Here is a 13189-nt window from a genome sequence, read left to right as displayed (position 1 = left end):
TTAGATCAGGGTTTTTTTAATGTATGTATTATAGTTGAAAAGGACTTACCACACCCACTATGCAGTATTTGAAGCCAGCTGTAGACCTAAATCCTCTTTTTCCTTGACTTTGTTTCTCAGACCACCAATTCTCCCTAGTCCTTCTCCTTCAAAATCCATTCCAATCCCACAGCCCCTCCGAGCAGCAGATGAAGACCATCGGAATCAATTTGGGCAACGCGACCGGTCCTCTTCAGCTCCCAATGTTCACATCAATACAATCGAGCCAGTCAATATTGATGTAAGTATTAATAACGTTTGGGTCAGGAATAGCAGAATTGGTGTTTCCCTTATAAACATCAGTGCGTTACATTTATCACTCATACATGTGAGTGCTGTGTTTCCAAGCTAGTCCTTGGTGGTCTGTCAGAATCGTTGTAGGTCCCACATAAGACATTTTTGCTACTGAGAACTACTAGAAAGCAAATAACCCACTCTCCAAAATCAGAGCTGCCTTTTGACAGTGCTGTCCTTTTAGTTTCAAAGAAACATTCTGCCACAAACCACTGCTGTTTTTTTGTCATTAGTCCCAAGGCTCATGCTGCTAGCTGTACCCATAGCGTTTGAGAATGAGGGCCAGTAACCACCAGCAAACCATTCCATGTGTTAAGCATACTTCTCTATATGCAAGATAGGGATTTTTAGTATTTGTAAATCAAATAATATTGTTGGCATTGAAGAAAATTGAACTACCACAGTAAGCTGTGAAGGAGACCTTTTGTAGTTTCTCGTTTCTGAGAAGAGCAGAGTGCGCCTGGCTATGCAAATGAGGTGCTGTGTTACAAGAAAACACTAAGCCAAACTCTTTGACTGATGTACCTTAGTACAGGAAATTGGTGTACCAGCTTCTGATATGACAGTTCACATAATTTATGCCACAAACACTAACTAGAACATTTGGTTCGATATTCATCATGTGTTTTGGCCAACTGCGTGTTTAAATCAATATTTTCATGTCAGCATCTATTTTAGGTGGCGTATGCTTCACTTTACTACTGAGACAAGCTGTTTTCAAGCAACTCATTTTGAAAAGTTTAGTAGTTGTTATAAATAGTTCTTTCTTTAGAGTGATTGTTATTGGTACGCCAGGGTAGGAAACCACTTTTATTTCATGGACAGCATATGCGGTTATGGATTCTCAATTTGATCGATCTCGGTTGACTCTAGAATGTAAATTATAACACCTAAATTAAATACAAATTTTTTTTTTAATTTATAGGACTTGATTAGAGACCAAGGTTTACGAGGAGAGGGAGGTAAGTAGTGTTCAAACTGTGCTGTATTTAACTACACAACCACTCTGTCCCTTCCCTTTGTTCTACTTCCTTCTACAAAACACAAGCACAAAGGAAAATATGACTAGGACAAAAATTAATTCACATTCACTTGTCCATGAACTTAATATTTGTCTGACAAAGGTTTGAGTCATTTGCTGGTCATTCTGGGAGTGGGGGAGATGGAAGGAGAAAAAGTTTTGAAGTGGTATCTAGTTTTTTAGTTTTAAAATTACTTTGCACCATTACATTCTTGTTCTCACACACGCACTCATTCACTCACATGGCTGCACACCGATATACTACAACTTCCCAACTCTCTCTCAAAGATTTTTCTGCCTGTTTATACCTTTCCCATGGAAACAATGGAGGTTTTCATTGAAAACCATCAATGTGGTTGATGGGCCTTCCATACGAACTGCTGCATCCTAAAGCAACATGAAACACTCCAGTTCTTCTCCCCCTCTACCCCTGCTGAAGATGCTGCTTTGCTGTACTGCATGCCTGTGCTACTCTAGGAACCAGGTTGTTAGGACCTTAAGGTATAACCAGGTCTTCTTATGTTGATTCCAAAAACACAGCTCTAATTCACAGCTGAGTCAGGACTAGTGCTAGAAGATTGATTTTTCTTCACATGTTACTCATGGGCCTGGTAAATCACTTCTCCCACTGGCTGTCAAGGTCCTGAGAGGGCTTCTTACATGCTGTGTTTATTCCTATGACTATAATAATATATAAATAATAGAAATACTAAGTAGGGCAGGCATATGACAGTTCTTCCAAATCATTAACACAGTCATCTCCTGCTAATTATAACTTGCTTCAGCCATGAGTAAAGTCTGGATTACCTTAGTGCACTCTATTCTGATCTCTAAGGTTTTGTACTGTGGACTATCACTGATTTTGTTTCTCCTATCCAAATCTGGTGGTTGGTAGGATGGTACTTACATACTGCGTTGTATTTGATGGAGCTGGTTTTTTCTTATGCCAGCAATAGAATGTTTTTTAAAAAAAAAAAAAAAATCTCCTTCAATCCTGCAAGCCTACTAATTTAAAGTTGCCAGGTTTAGCTATTTTTGTATGTGTTGGTAGGTGTGGCTCTCCACAGTTTTGCCCATTTTGTCCAGCATTTAAATGTTGTGCTATCATGTTGGTTTTAACTTTTGATCATAAACTGTCTGCTTGGCATCTGAAAACAATTGGCTATTCCCAGTCTTGAAACTTTGCTATTAGTAATTGACTCTTTTTTTTTTTTTCCTTCAAAATACAGAAGCAATCTATGAATAGGCGTCAAAGCATCCTAGTTATTTCCCATGACTTCTTTCATTTCTTCTATGTGTCTGTCTTTCTGTCTCTGCCTGCCCGTCTCTTTCTCTCTAACAGCCCCTTTGAACCAGCTGATGCGCTGTCTTCGGAAATACCAATCCCGGACTCCCAGTCCCCTCCTTCATTCTGTCCCCAGTGAAATAGTGTTTGATTTTGAGCCTGGCCCAGTGTTCAGAGGTAGTTGGGCTCTTCTTTCTTGTTTTCACCCAAACAAAATAAGTAAAACCACAGATGCTGTTTGTGCCTCACCCTCACACCGTGTGTATGTAAGTGTGTGAGTTTATCAAAACACCTCTGTTTTTTGCTTGGCCTGGCTGGAATGCTTTGAATGTGCTTTTCACACATACTCACTTTCACCTTTACACGCTTGAAAGTTACTATAAGTAAAGTCTGACTTAAATCTTCAAAAGCAAGGAATTTCGTAGTTGAGGTTTTTATGTGGACCTTAACATAATTTTTCTCAACAAGGTCCTTGGACTGCATTGCAGTGATTTCAAAGACAAAGTGATGTCCTTAACTTAGATTTTCCTTGACTGTTCAGTTTAAGTCAGTTCAGTGCTTTAACAGTTTTCTGGATTTAATAGTCTTTGTTTTGAAATGTAATCTAGGAAACCAGATGTGAATTACAAACATTTCCATTGATATCTTGTTAGGTCTCGAGCTTTTCAAGTAATGTGTCATGTCAGCTTTCAACAAATACTTCATTTTGAGAATGTGCTATTGATAATATATTGGAGCCAGAGATGGTTTAGACCATGTAGTTTTTGTTTAGTTAGTAAATTTCCAGTGAAATGGTATTTGTTTGTGTCCTGTACCATGTAAAATAAGACTCTTCCATTTTCATGTCATTGACTCCAGGTGTAATTCAGACCTAAAGCTGTCAATGGATCTGTTGTATAGCATAAAATCCCAAAAAGCTCTGTGGGATTTCATATGCTGGAGAAACCAAAAATTCAGTAATAGCATGAAATGTAAAGATTTGTGTCTATACATACACATGTAGAAATGGGTAGTTCAGTGCATGTAGTGTGGTTTTCAAATGCTACCATCTTGGCTGTTTCAAAGACTTTTGTTTCAGAATATATCAAGAGCAGTTTATCTTGTGAACTTGTAAAGTTATTCCAGAAGTCTTTATAAGAAGACTGGTCACAACAAGCAGACTGGCTACAGAACGGAATACGATACATACAGCTTCAGAGTCCAAGCTGATCACTTAAGTCCAACATTATCAGAAGGGTTCTACTGTAGTAACTTGGAAAACAGGCCATCTGGTATTATTATGAACAAATTAACTATAATGCTCTACCATGTGCAGTAAGCATTTTTGGTGAATGGTGAATATTATGCTGGAGTTTCTATATTGTGGTATTATAGTTTACATAGGAGACCTTAGTCACCTCTAAAGAAAATGCATTCTAGTACAGCTTTGCTATTACAAATTCTGTAGCAGTAAACTTTTAGAAAATTGCTCATGTTCTGGGAATATCACACATTTAATTCCATATATGTCTGGTTTCAGGCAAATAGTATAATAATTATATGACAGTATAGTGACTGTAATGTGAATATGAACCAAAGTCCATCCTTCAGGTCGCTGGCTTCCAACTGCTTGTAAATATAGTTAGGATACCAGATATGCATCATTATTAGCGTGTGGGACAAAGTTTATGGATGCCGTGTCCCATTTTTCATGTGTTGGTATGTTATCATTTTGTGCTCCCACTTCTGAATGTATACATTTTAGCTCAGTGAAGACAGGCAGTGATGGATAGTCTGATAAATTTGCACACACTGAGTGACTGATCTCAAGCAACAATTCTAAAAGTCACAAAGTCAATTTTTGAACTCAAGTTGGCATTAGGAGGCATTTTTTTCAGAAGGGGGCTTTTGAAGGAATATGAGGATTATTGTCTTCTGCCATTTCCTAGAGCACTGATGTTAGAGAAGGCATCGGAATGTTGGAGGTCTTGTACAATGACATACATTGTTTAGCAGAGCAGCATGAATTTAATTAACAGTTGACCCCATTTTATGTCCTTTGCATTGGAAGGGTCAGCATGACCTTGTTACAAATAATTATAGTGTATTTTAAAAAGCAGTGTCAAGCTGAAGTGCTGTATTTATTAAGAGCCATTTGGGCTCTGAAGCACAGCTCTGTTAGTGATATTTTCCTGCATAGATTTGTTTAGATAGCATGTAGGCTACAGATGCATTGTTCTCTTTTCTATTTAAAATAGCTAACCAAAGTACTTGTTCTTTTTTTTTTAGTTCTTTCTGCGGTCTAATATTTACTTTTAAATAAGAGCTCTCTGCTAACAGATAGCTTTAAAACAGCCAAATGGTTTTCAAGTGGCACTTGGAGACTCAGCTAGAAAATGCTTCCATTTTTTGCCTTTAGTCTTGTTTTGATTCCCAAGTACAGTATTTCAGCGATTTATTGGGTCCCTAAAAGGTCAGCTGTAAGAAATCCAAGAGGTAGCTGATGATAACTAAAAGGCTACTACTTTTCTCAAAGAAACTGGTAGAATTAAAAAATACAATTAACTTTTTATTTCTATTTAAAGAGACATTGTCCTGATAATTCACAAACAAGAGGACTGATATACAGGAATGTTTGCTATAAACTTGTCTCTCTCTGAGGTCTAAGACTTTTAAGCACTAATCTAGTGTTAGGACAATATTCCTAGTGTATCTTTGTTCCCTCCTAACATTTACATGGATGTTTGGAGATACTGCATCTTAAACACAGTTCTTGCACCTAGTATCTATAAATTCCTGTAAGCTGACTTCTTCTAGATAAAATGGTCCTGTTTCTGAAATCTAGGTTCAACTGCAGGTTTGTCTGCAACACCTCCTGCCTCTTTGCCTGGGTCACTCACCAATGTGAAAGCGTTACAGAAATCACCTGGACCCCAACGAGAAAGGAAATCCTCCTCGTCCTCAGAAGACAGAAATAGAATGGTAAGGGAAAGATCATCAGCTATTTTTTCATTTGTAGTTTGGCATGTTCATAGTATAGAAATGCTACACAACCATTTTTATTTCATCGGGATTATTTTGGAGAAGAGCATGGTAATGATCAGGGGCTTTAAACCAATAAAAAACGGAAGATTGGAATTGTGGCACATTGCCCATGAATGTCTTGGTGTGCTTCATTATTGTACTGTCAGTTTCCCTTCAAGTAACAGCTTAACTCTTCCCACCCTCACTGATGAAATTGGAAAGTTCTCTAGTGATACCTAAATGTAACAATGCATTTATATGTCTGCATTTTTTGAAATTCACAATTTAGTATTATGATTGGGTAAGAATTGAAAAACAAGTTAGACTTCTTCTTTTTTGGTAGGAGTTTCTTACTATTTACTGGTTTTAACACTGCCAGAAACCTGTGGCAAATGTTTCATGCCAGGAAGTAATTTAGTATACCTGTCTGCTGAGGTTTTGTGTATGACTGGCTTGAAAAGCCAAATGCAATAGCTTAAAAAGAAAGTACTTCTAGGACTTTAATGATATGAAATTCTGATACCAAATATGTCACTTTTCACAGGCATTAATGCACTTGCTTTCTTCCTTTTTATTGTTCATGCATATATAAAGAAAACCCTTGGTCGACGGGATTCAAGTGATGATTGGGAGATACCAGATGGACAGATCACAGTTGGACAAAGGATAGGATCTGGTTCGTTTGGAACGGTCTACAAAGGAAAGTGGCATGGTATGTGGCCATCATTGCATACAGTCATTCTTAAGCAAGTAACATTGCCTGCTCAGGTCACCCAGCTGGAAAGCAGCTTCACAGAAAAGCACCTGGGGGGATTCTGGTGGGTGCCAAATTTGGGATTTCTCAGAGTAAAATATGAATAGTGTTTATACATTTTACAAAATATTCACTTATTTTCATGCTGTAGTGGCTTATTTCATGAAAGCTAGAAAATAAGGTATCTCAATATTTTGGATGCTCTATGTAGCATTTTCTAGTAGAAGAATATGTATCAATGACACTTACTAAAACTTTCTATTTTAAAGGTGATGTGGCAGTGAAAATGTTGAATGTTACAGCACCCACACCTCAACAGTTACAGGCTTTCAAAAATGAAGTAGGAGTGCTCAGGTAAGAATATTTTTTTATGGCCTAAAATAATGTGTGTAGATTTATGCTTCGTTAATCATTGGATTTTTAGATTTCCATTAGAACACATTGCTCTTGCTCCTTCATAAAGGTACTTCAGGCAGAAAATATAACTTGCCATTTTAAAATATTTCTTTGTATCTACTGCTAGTTCTTCCTTTCTTGTGTGTGTTGGTCTGCACACCTATGTTATGAATATAAGTATGTCCAAATGCTCAAAATAGACTGGGTTTTGCTGTTGTACTACCTCCAGGGCAGAGCCTAAGTGTGAACAGTAGGCCTTTCTTTCCTCTTATCCATCTTTTGAGATTGAAGGAGAGCGTGACTAATTGTTGGTTTTGACCTACAGCATTGCCCATATTACCTGTTATTTAACAGTTTCTGTTCGGTAGTGTAGACATCTCTTAGAGGTGTTTTCTTAAATGTATGTCTCATAGTCATGTCTTGATTTCCTTTTCTCATGTCTACTGCTTGTACTTTCTCAGAGGAGGTGTTTGTCTTGGGTTCAGTTCTTAAAAGTGGATCCATCGATAGGATATAATGGAATGTTTGTTGGGGAAGACCATTAGCATCTAAACAGAGTCTTAAACAAAACAGAAGCTTTCAGCCTCTGGAAAACTAAAGTGTTGAGTGCCAGTGCTGGAGGACCATCTCTGATAAGCTACACATGGAAAAGAAGATGGTCAGCCTTCTTCCCTGGGAAATGTTAGTTCGGAAAACTCTGAGCCCATAGCTGTGGAAGTAGAGGATTTCTTGGATATGCTGCTTTGGATTTCTCTGCATATTTTTGACATACCTGCTCAGGAAGACTTAATGAAATAAAAACATCTTGTATTTCATACCTAGTCCAGATTTCTGCTGGCAGTCCCATAGCTGGATTCTGGCCTTTCTCTGTTGTTGATCATTTCAGCATTTACAGTAAATAGTTGTCCTATTCTTTGACCCAGACAAGCCAGGTCTACCTGTAGTTGTGCCTTTTCCAGTATGCTTTATCCTTGCTTTTTCTTAGCAAGAAAAACAGTTTGTTCTTGATTTGCAAGAAAGTTTCAAGATTTGCAAGAAACAGTTTATTTTTTGTTCGCTCAGCATCGCTCTGACAAATCCTTGTACTTGAAAAAGGCACAGTCACGTAGTGCAGAACCCTCCTCGTCTGCATTGCTGAGGGGACAAAGAGGTTCACAGTGTAAGCTGCTATGTTAGTTTTTTAGTATGAGAAAACATAGAGCTCTGCCATCTTCAGCAGCAGCATAGATGTAAGAAACTACCACAGGTTTTAAGCTTGGTCTGTCAGATTTCTACTGAGATAATCCTCTCTGCATTGTTCATGGTGAAATTTTTCTGTCTGGAGTTCATATAACCTTACTGAGGTACAGTTTTCATACCTCTTTCCAACCTTCTTTGAATGCTGGCTTCATACACAGTACAAAATTCTTGACAAATAAAGCACTAAGAAAAACTGAAGCCTCATCAAGGAAGTTTGTTGATGGTTTCTGAAAAAAAAGGGTTGTCCTTCATGGAAGCTTCTGAGACTGGAATTTCATTTTGGATGTCCTCCTTATCGGCAGCAACGTCTCATAGCTAGGCTGGGATTGCACAAAATGAGACCTGCCTGCAAACTATAGCTGTCCCTTGAGGACCTAGTGGTAGCAGCATCTTCTGAGCAGTCCTGTACTGGGTTGCTTATGAAAGCAAGAGGAGGAGGTGGTATTTACCCCAGAATAGCTATTCCATGTCATTATGAGAAAGGCTAACTGCTAGAGTAATTCTTTAAACTGAACCTAGCAACAGGTTATCACGTTATCTTAGTGAAAGTTGAGGTTGACCCAGCAACTTCTGTTTGGAAATAATACTTAGACTGTGATAGATCTCCCTGGGTTTTTCCTGAATTCCTGATCTGCCAGATTTCCTCCTGATTATTCTATTTTTTTAAATAGGAAAACACGACACGTGAATATCCTGCTTTTCATGGGTTATTCAACAAAACCACAGTTGGCCATTGTTACACAATGGTGTGAGGGGTCCAGCTTATATCACCATCTACACATCATTGAGACCAAATTTGAAATGATCAAACTAATTGATATTGCACGACAGACTGCACAAGGCATGGAGTAAGTATTGTATTACTTGTTTACAACTGAGCACTGGGGCAACGTTTGCTGATCCCTTTCACATTCTGACTGACATAAGCAAATGAAGCCAGCTATCTGCTCAGCTGGCCAAACCCAGGGTGCTGCCTTGATGATCAAAGTGTTTGATGAAGTGTTTCTTATTTTGATTAGGAAAATAGACTTCGTGGTTTTGTTTTTTTTTAATGTGGGGAACCAAGAATCATCAAGGAAATGTCTTGGATAGTGGAATAAAGATAATTGCAGGGTAGTCAAACTTTCAGTTTTGTGAGCAAAAATTTCTTTTGAAGGCTTTAATGTCTTCACTGTGCAGAGAGTCTTATGGTAGGAGGCTAAACATTGTTTAAAAAGAAACACCTTGTGAATTAAAAGACAGAATCCTGTAAGATATCACAGAAGGCAGACAGCCCTGTTAGTAAAGAGAATCAGTTTTCTTCTCTTTTTCTTTTAAGTATTGTAGCTCTCTAGATAAAAGATTCAGCATTTGAAGAAAACGTATCTCTGTAAATAATCTGCATTCATATAGAGGGCAGTTGAGTGAGTTAGGATTTACAAAGCTAGCCCGATGTGCATCCAAATCTGAACTCTGTTGTAAGATCAGAGAAAGCACCTCCAGCTGGAAGACCACTAAGGTGATTGCAGTTAATTGTGCTGTTTTTCTACTAAGTATTCTATTTTCAGTCAAGAGCTGGGAAGGTGTTCGCAGCAACTGGCTTCAGCTCCTCTTCCGCAGGCTCCCTGTGTAGGTAGTACCAACACAGAAACTGTTTAATGAGTGTGATTCAAAACAGAAACATACATTTGGGCTTTTCCAGCAGGTTTGTGCCCATCTCTTTGACTAAACGAAGAGCAATGGGAGACTAGTTGCCTAATTTAGGCTATATCTATGCTGTGGGTCAAGTGCTCTCCTCTGTGTTCCCTGCAATCTATTTACCTAGCCTGCAGTTAGAGGAACTTTTTTCCAGTCCTGTACTAAAAATCAGTCAGCATACTTGTGCTTCCCAGTCCCAGTGTATACTCATTTGGCTCCTGCAGTTTACAAACACCTGAAGCTGTGACTAGCCTGCAAAGTGTCTTGACAGTCACCGTTACAGCTGGGAGGCAGAACCTTCAGCACTGAGTGGCATGTCAGAAACTACTGAAGTTCTTCTACTTTTATTCTGCACATTGACTTAGAACTGAAAAGCAGAACTTGGTGCGTAATTATTTCATTCTTTAGTTGCATCAACTTGATCTGGAAATCTAAGCTTTGGTTTTTTTTTTTTTCTTCCATGGCTGTTGCATAATCTGGCATAGGTAATTGAAGTTTTACCCTCTTGGCAAAGATGTACAGTTTTTTATCCACAGAATTTGCATTTCAGTGATACAGTGAATTTGGGGTTGTTGATTAATGAAATATCATTTAAGCCATCTAATCTACGATGTTCCTTTTCAGTTATTTGCATGCCAAGTCAATCATCCACAGAGACCTCAAGAGTAATAGTATCCTTTCCCAGAGATGTGGTTGTGGAACTTGACAGCATTCCTGGTTTGTTTTTGTGTGTGTGTGCCAGAAATGAATTTACAGATGTAGAAAGCTGTTCATGTGAATATTTTCTGAGTTGAAATTTTGTTGAAGGGGCAGTATCACTAGCAGCAAACTAAGGAATACTTAATATGTCTACGGATGTGATTGCAATAAAGTAGCAAATTTTGTTGTGGTATCACAAAGATTTTTGCATTATTAGGTTTCTACATATAATGAACAGATACACCTGTTTACTTGTGGAATATTTTCAGCTTTTCTTATACTTGGCATTTCAATTAAGTGTTTCACATTTGAAGAAGACCACCTGGGCCCTGGTCTGTTCAGCACTGGCCCAGTCATATAGCCCTGAAATACTATAATTCACTGTGCTGGCTACTTAGAACATGTACGATATGAAAACTTTCTTCAGAGATAGTGGATGGTTAAAACTGTTATGTCTAATGTTGCCTAAATGTTGTCTAAATTTGTAGCTATTTATTGCTGCTGTAGGATAGGACCAGTACTGCTTGTTTTCCTTTAACAATTCCCCGTAGATATTTTTCTTCATGAAGACCTCACAGTAAAAATAGGTGATTTTGGTCTAGCTACAGTGAAATCACGATGGAGTGGATCCCATCAGTTTGAACAGTTGTCTGGATCTATTCTATGGATGGTAAGCAAGAAGGAAGTGGTGTGTGTGTTTCAACAAACTTGATTGCCTTTGGCCAAAGTTTCCAAGACTACCCTTCCAACACACTGACACAAGCTGTTCTAAGCTGGAAAAGACAAGCTTTACTATGAATTACTGAATTAATGCTTTTAAGTTCTTCAAGCATATGTTTTTCAGTAGTCAGCAAAAAAAGCTTTAGTGTCTTCATCCCTTATTCTGAGGTTTAAACTGGAAAGAAAATAGTGGCTGAGAAAAAGGATATGATTAATCCAGGGTTGAAGAGAAGGTGAGGAAAGCCATGGAAAATATCCTGCAAAGAAGCAGAGGAACTAGCTCAGCCAAAAGTAAGATGCTCTTAAGTTTTAAAGATTCAAGTGTGATTAAAGATTTCAAGAGGTTGTATAACTTGCTTAAGTCTTAATAAGGAGTATAGTTACAACCTCCTGTGCAACTCCATGTTATCCTTTTCTCCCTGAAAAAAAACCTGAAGGCTGTTAGTTTGCTTTATTTTCAAGTTTGCTTGAATTAAGTTTCAAAATCGCTTTGCAGCTTGCACAAGGTCATTTTGTTGTGTCATAGGGGAATAAAGCAATCACCAAGCTAAAAAGAACTAATGGATTTTGAGATTCTTGTCAGTATCCACTTTATATTAAGACCTGCTAACATCGGAAGGCAAGAGTGGGCCTTGCATCTGTTACGCTGTGGACAAGTCCATTATTTTCCTCCTGGTATGGGAGGTGTAGCCCGACATGGTGAAATTAAAACTTAATTCTTTCCTTTTTCGGCACAGGCACCAGAAGTTATTAGGATGCAAGATAAAAACCCATATAGCTTTCAGTCAGATGTGTATGCGTTTGGGATTGTTCTTTATGAATTGATGACTGGACAGTTACCATACTTGAACATCAACAACAGGGACCAGGTAAGGGAAGAGACTGACTTCAGGCAACTGTGGCCTGAAACGGAGATTGATTTGGCCTTGTCAAGTGCACTTTCTGATCTTTTGTGTGTTTGATTTGTGTTTCTGATGGTGATGGTATGAGATGACATTTCTACATTTTCTAGATCTGCCTCAGCCATGTAGCACCCATTTACTTACTTCTCTTGAGGGTTTTTTTATTCCTTTTTATTTCAAGCATAGCTTTTCAGCTTCTGAGCTGGTTGCCAGGATACTTATTAGGGAGAGAGCAGGTTACTTAATAGTAATCTAGTTTAGAATAGTTCTGCAGTGGCAAAATGATCCTCCATATGTTCAGTTATTATTCTTCCACCCTCCCCCTTTGCTTTGAGCAGTAGTTCAGCAACAGGGTTGACAAAATGGAAGAGCAATCATCTTGCTGAGTGTTTTAGAGTCATTTCAGTCTTGAGAAATGCATGTACTAGTTAATTGAATTTCAGGATATCAGCAGTTCTCAAATCCTGCTTGATGGAGTATATGACTTTCCAGGGTGTGTAAATCCTGTAAGAAGATTACTTAATTGTGAACAAATATTCCTTAAGTCTAATGGTACCACACGCCTGTAATATTTCTCCAGAGGACAGGGACATTTGTGAAGGCATATCTCATTTGCCATTTCTCTGTCTAATTTGAAAATAATGACTATGCATCTAGATCTTTGAGAACTGTTCTATACCTGGGCAGTGATATATTTGCGTTGTTTCTGGGCCCGCATCCACTTGTTCTTTCACTGTCGGTACTTGGGAATTGCAACCATAGCAACGTTCATCTGTGAGTGCCATTTTATAAGGTTGCTTCCGTATTTGTCAGAACACTTCATCCCAATTCATCAAATTTATAGCGACTCCTTTTTTTATTATTATTTTTATTTTTAATTGGTTTTGCCATTTGAAAGATGAGAAACATCCAGATTCCTGGCCAGGTGGATACAGCCATATAAAAGCAGTATTTGGGCATAGTTTTGCTTTAACCTTTTTTGAGATTTTCAAAATGAACTGAGTGATGTGGGTGCTCACAACTGAGTGCTGATGAAACAAATTTTAAATTGCAAATGAGGAAAACATACAAAATGTGATGTAATGTCTTGAGTTTTGTCACTCCCAGTCTGTTGTCTGAAAAGACATCAGGATTGCTTGCTCTCTGGTGCATCCACGTCA

At 38.2% G+C, this 13189-nt stretch overlaps 1 protein-coding gene across 2 annotated transcripts in view; it reads left to right on the top strand.

The window, feature by feature from the left end:
• Window positions 1-13189, top strand: part of BRAF (B-Raf proto-oncogene, serine/threonine kinase) — a 60200-nt gene that overhangs the window by 37572 nt on the left and 9439 nt on the right. The window contains exons 7-16 of one of the 2 annotated variants that reach the window (XM_008936485.1): window positions 121-280; window positions 1259-1295; window positions 2697-2816; window positions 5464-5600; window positions 6237-6354; window positions 6666-6750; window positions 8703-8879; window positions 10333-10379; window positions 10959-11077; window positions 11865-11996. In XM_008936485.1, the coding sequence (XP_008934733.1) occupies window positions 121-280; window positions 1259-1295; window positions 2697-2816; window positions 5464-5600; window positions 6237-6354; window positions 6666-6750; window positions 8703-8879; window positions 10333-10379; window positions 10959-11077; window positions 11865-11996 (1132 nt within the window). The remainder of the gene's footprint in view (window positions 1-120; window positions 281-1258; window positions 1296-2696; window positions 2817-5463; window positions 5601-6236; window positions 6355-6665; window positions 6751-8702; window positions 8880-10332; window positions 10380-10958; window positions 11078-11864; window positions 11997-13189) is intronic. The other variant, XM_008936486.1, reaches the window with a different exon arrangement.

Source organism: Merops nubicus, unplaced genomic scaffold, assembly GCF_000691845.1.
Source record: "Merops nubicus isolate BGI_N331 unplaced genomic scaffold, ASM69184v1 scaffold6483, whole genome shotgun sequence".
Lineage (NCBI taxonomy): Eukaryota > Metazoa > Chordata > Aves > Coraciiformes > Meropidae > Merops > Merops nubicus.
Note: the sequence above shows the minus strand (reverse complement) of the source record. Positions and strands in the feature narration are given on the sequence as shown.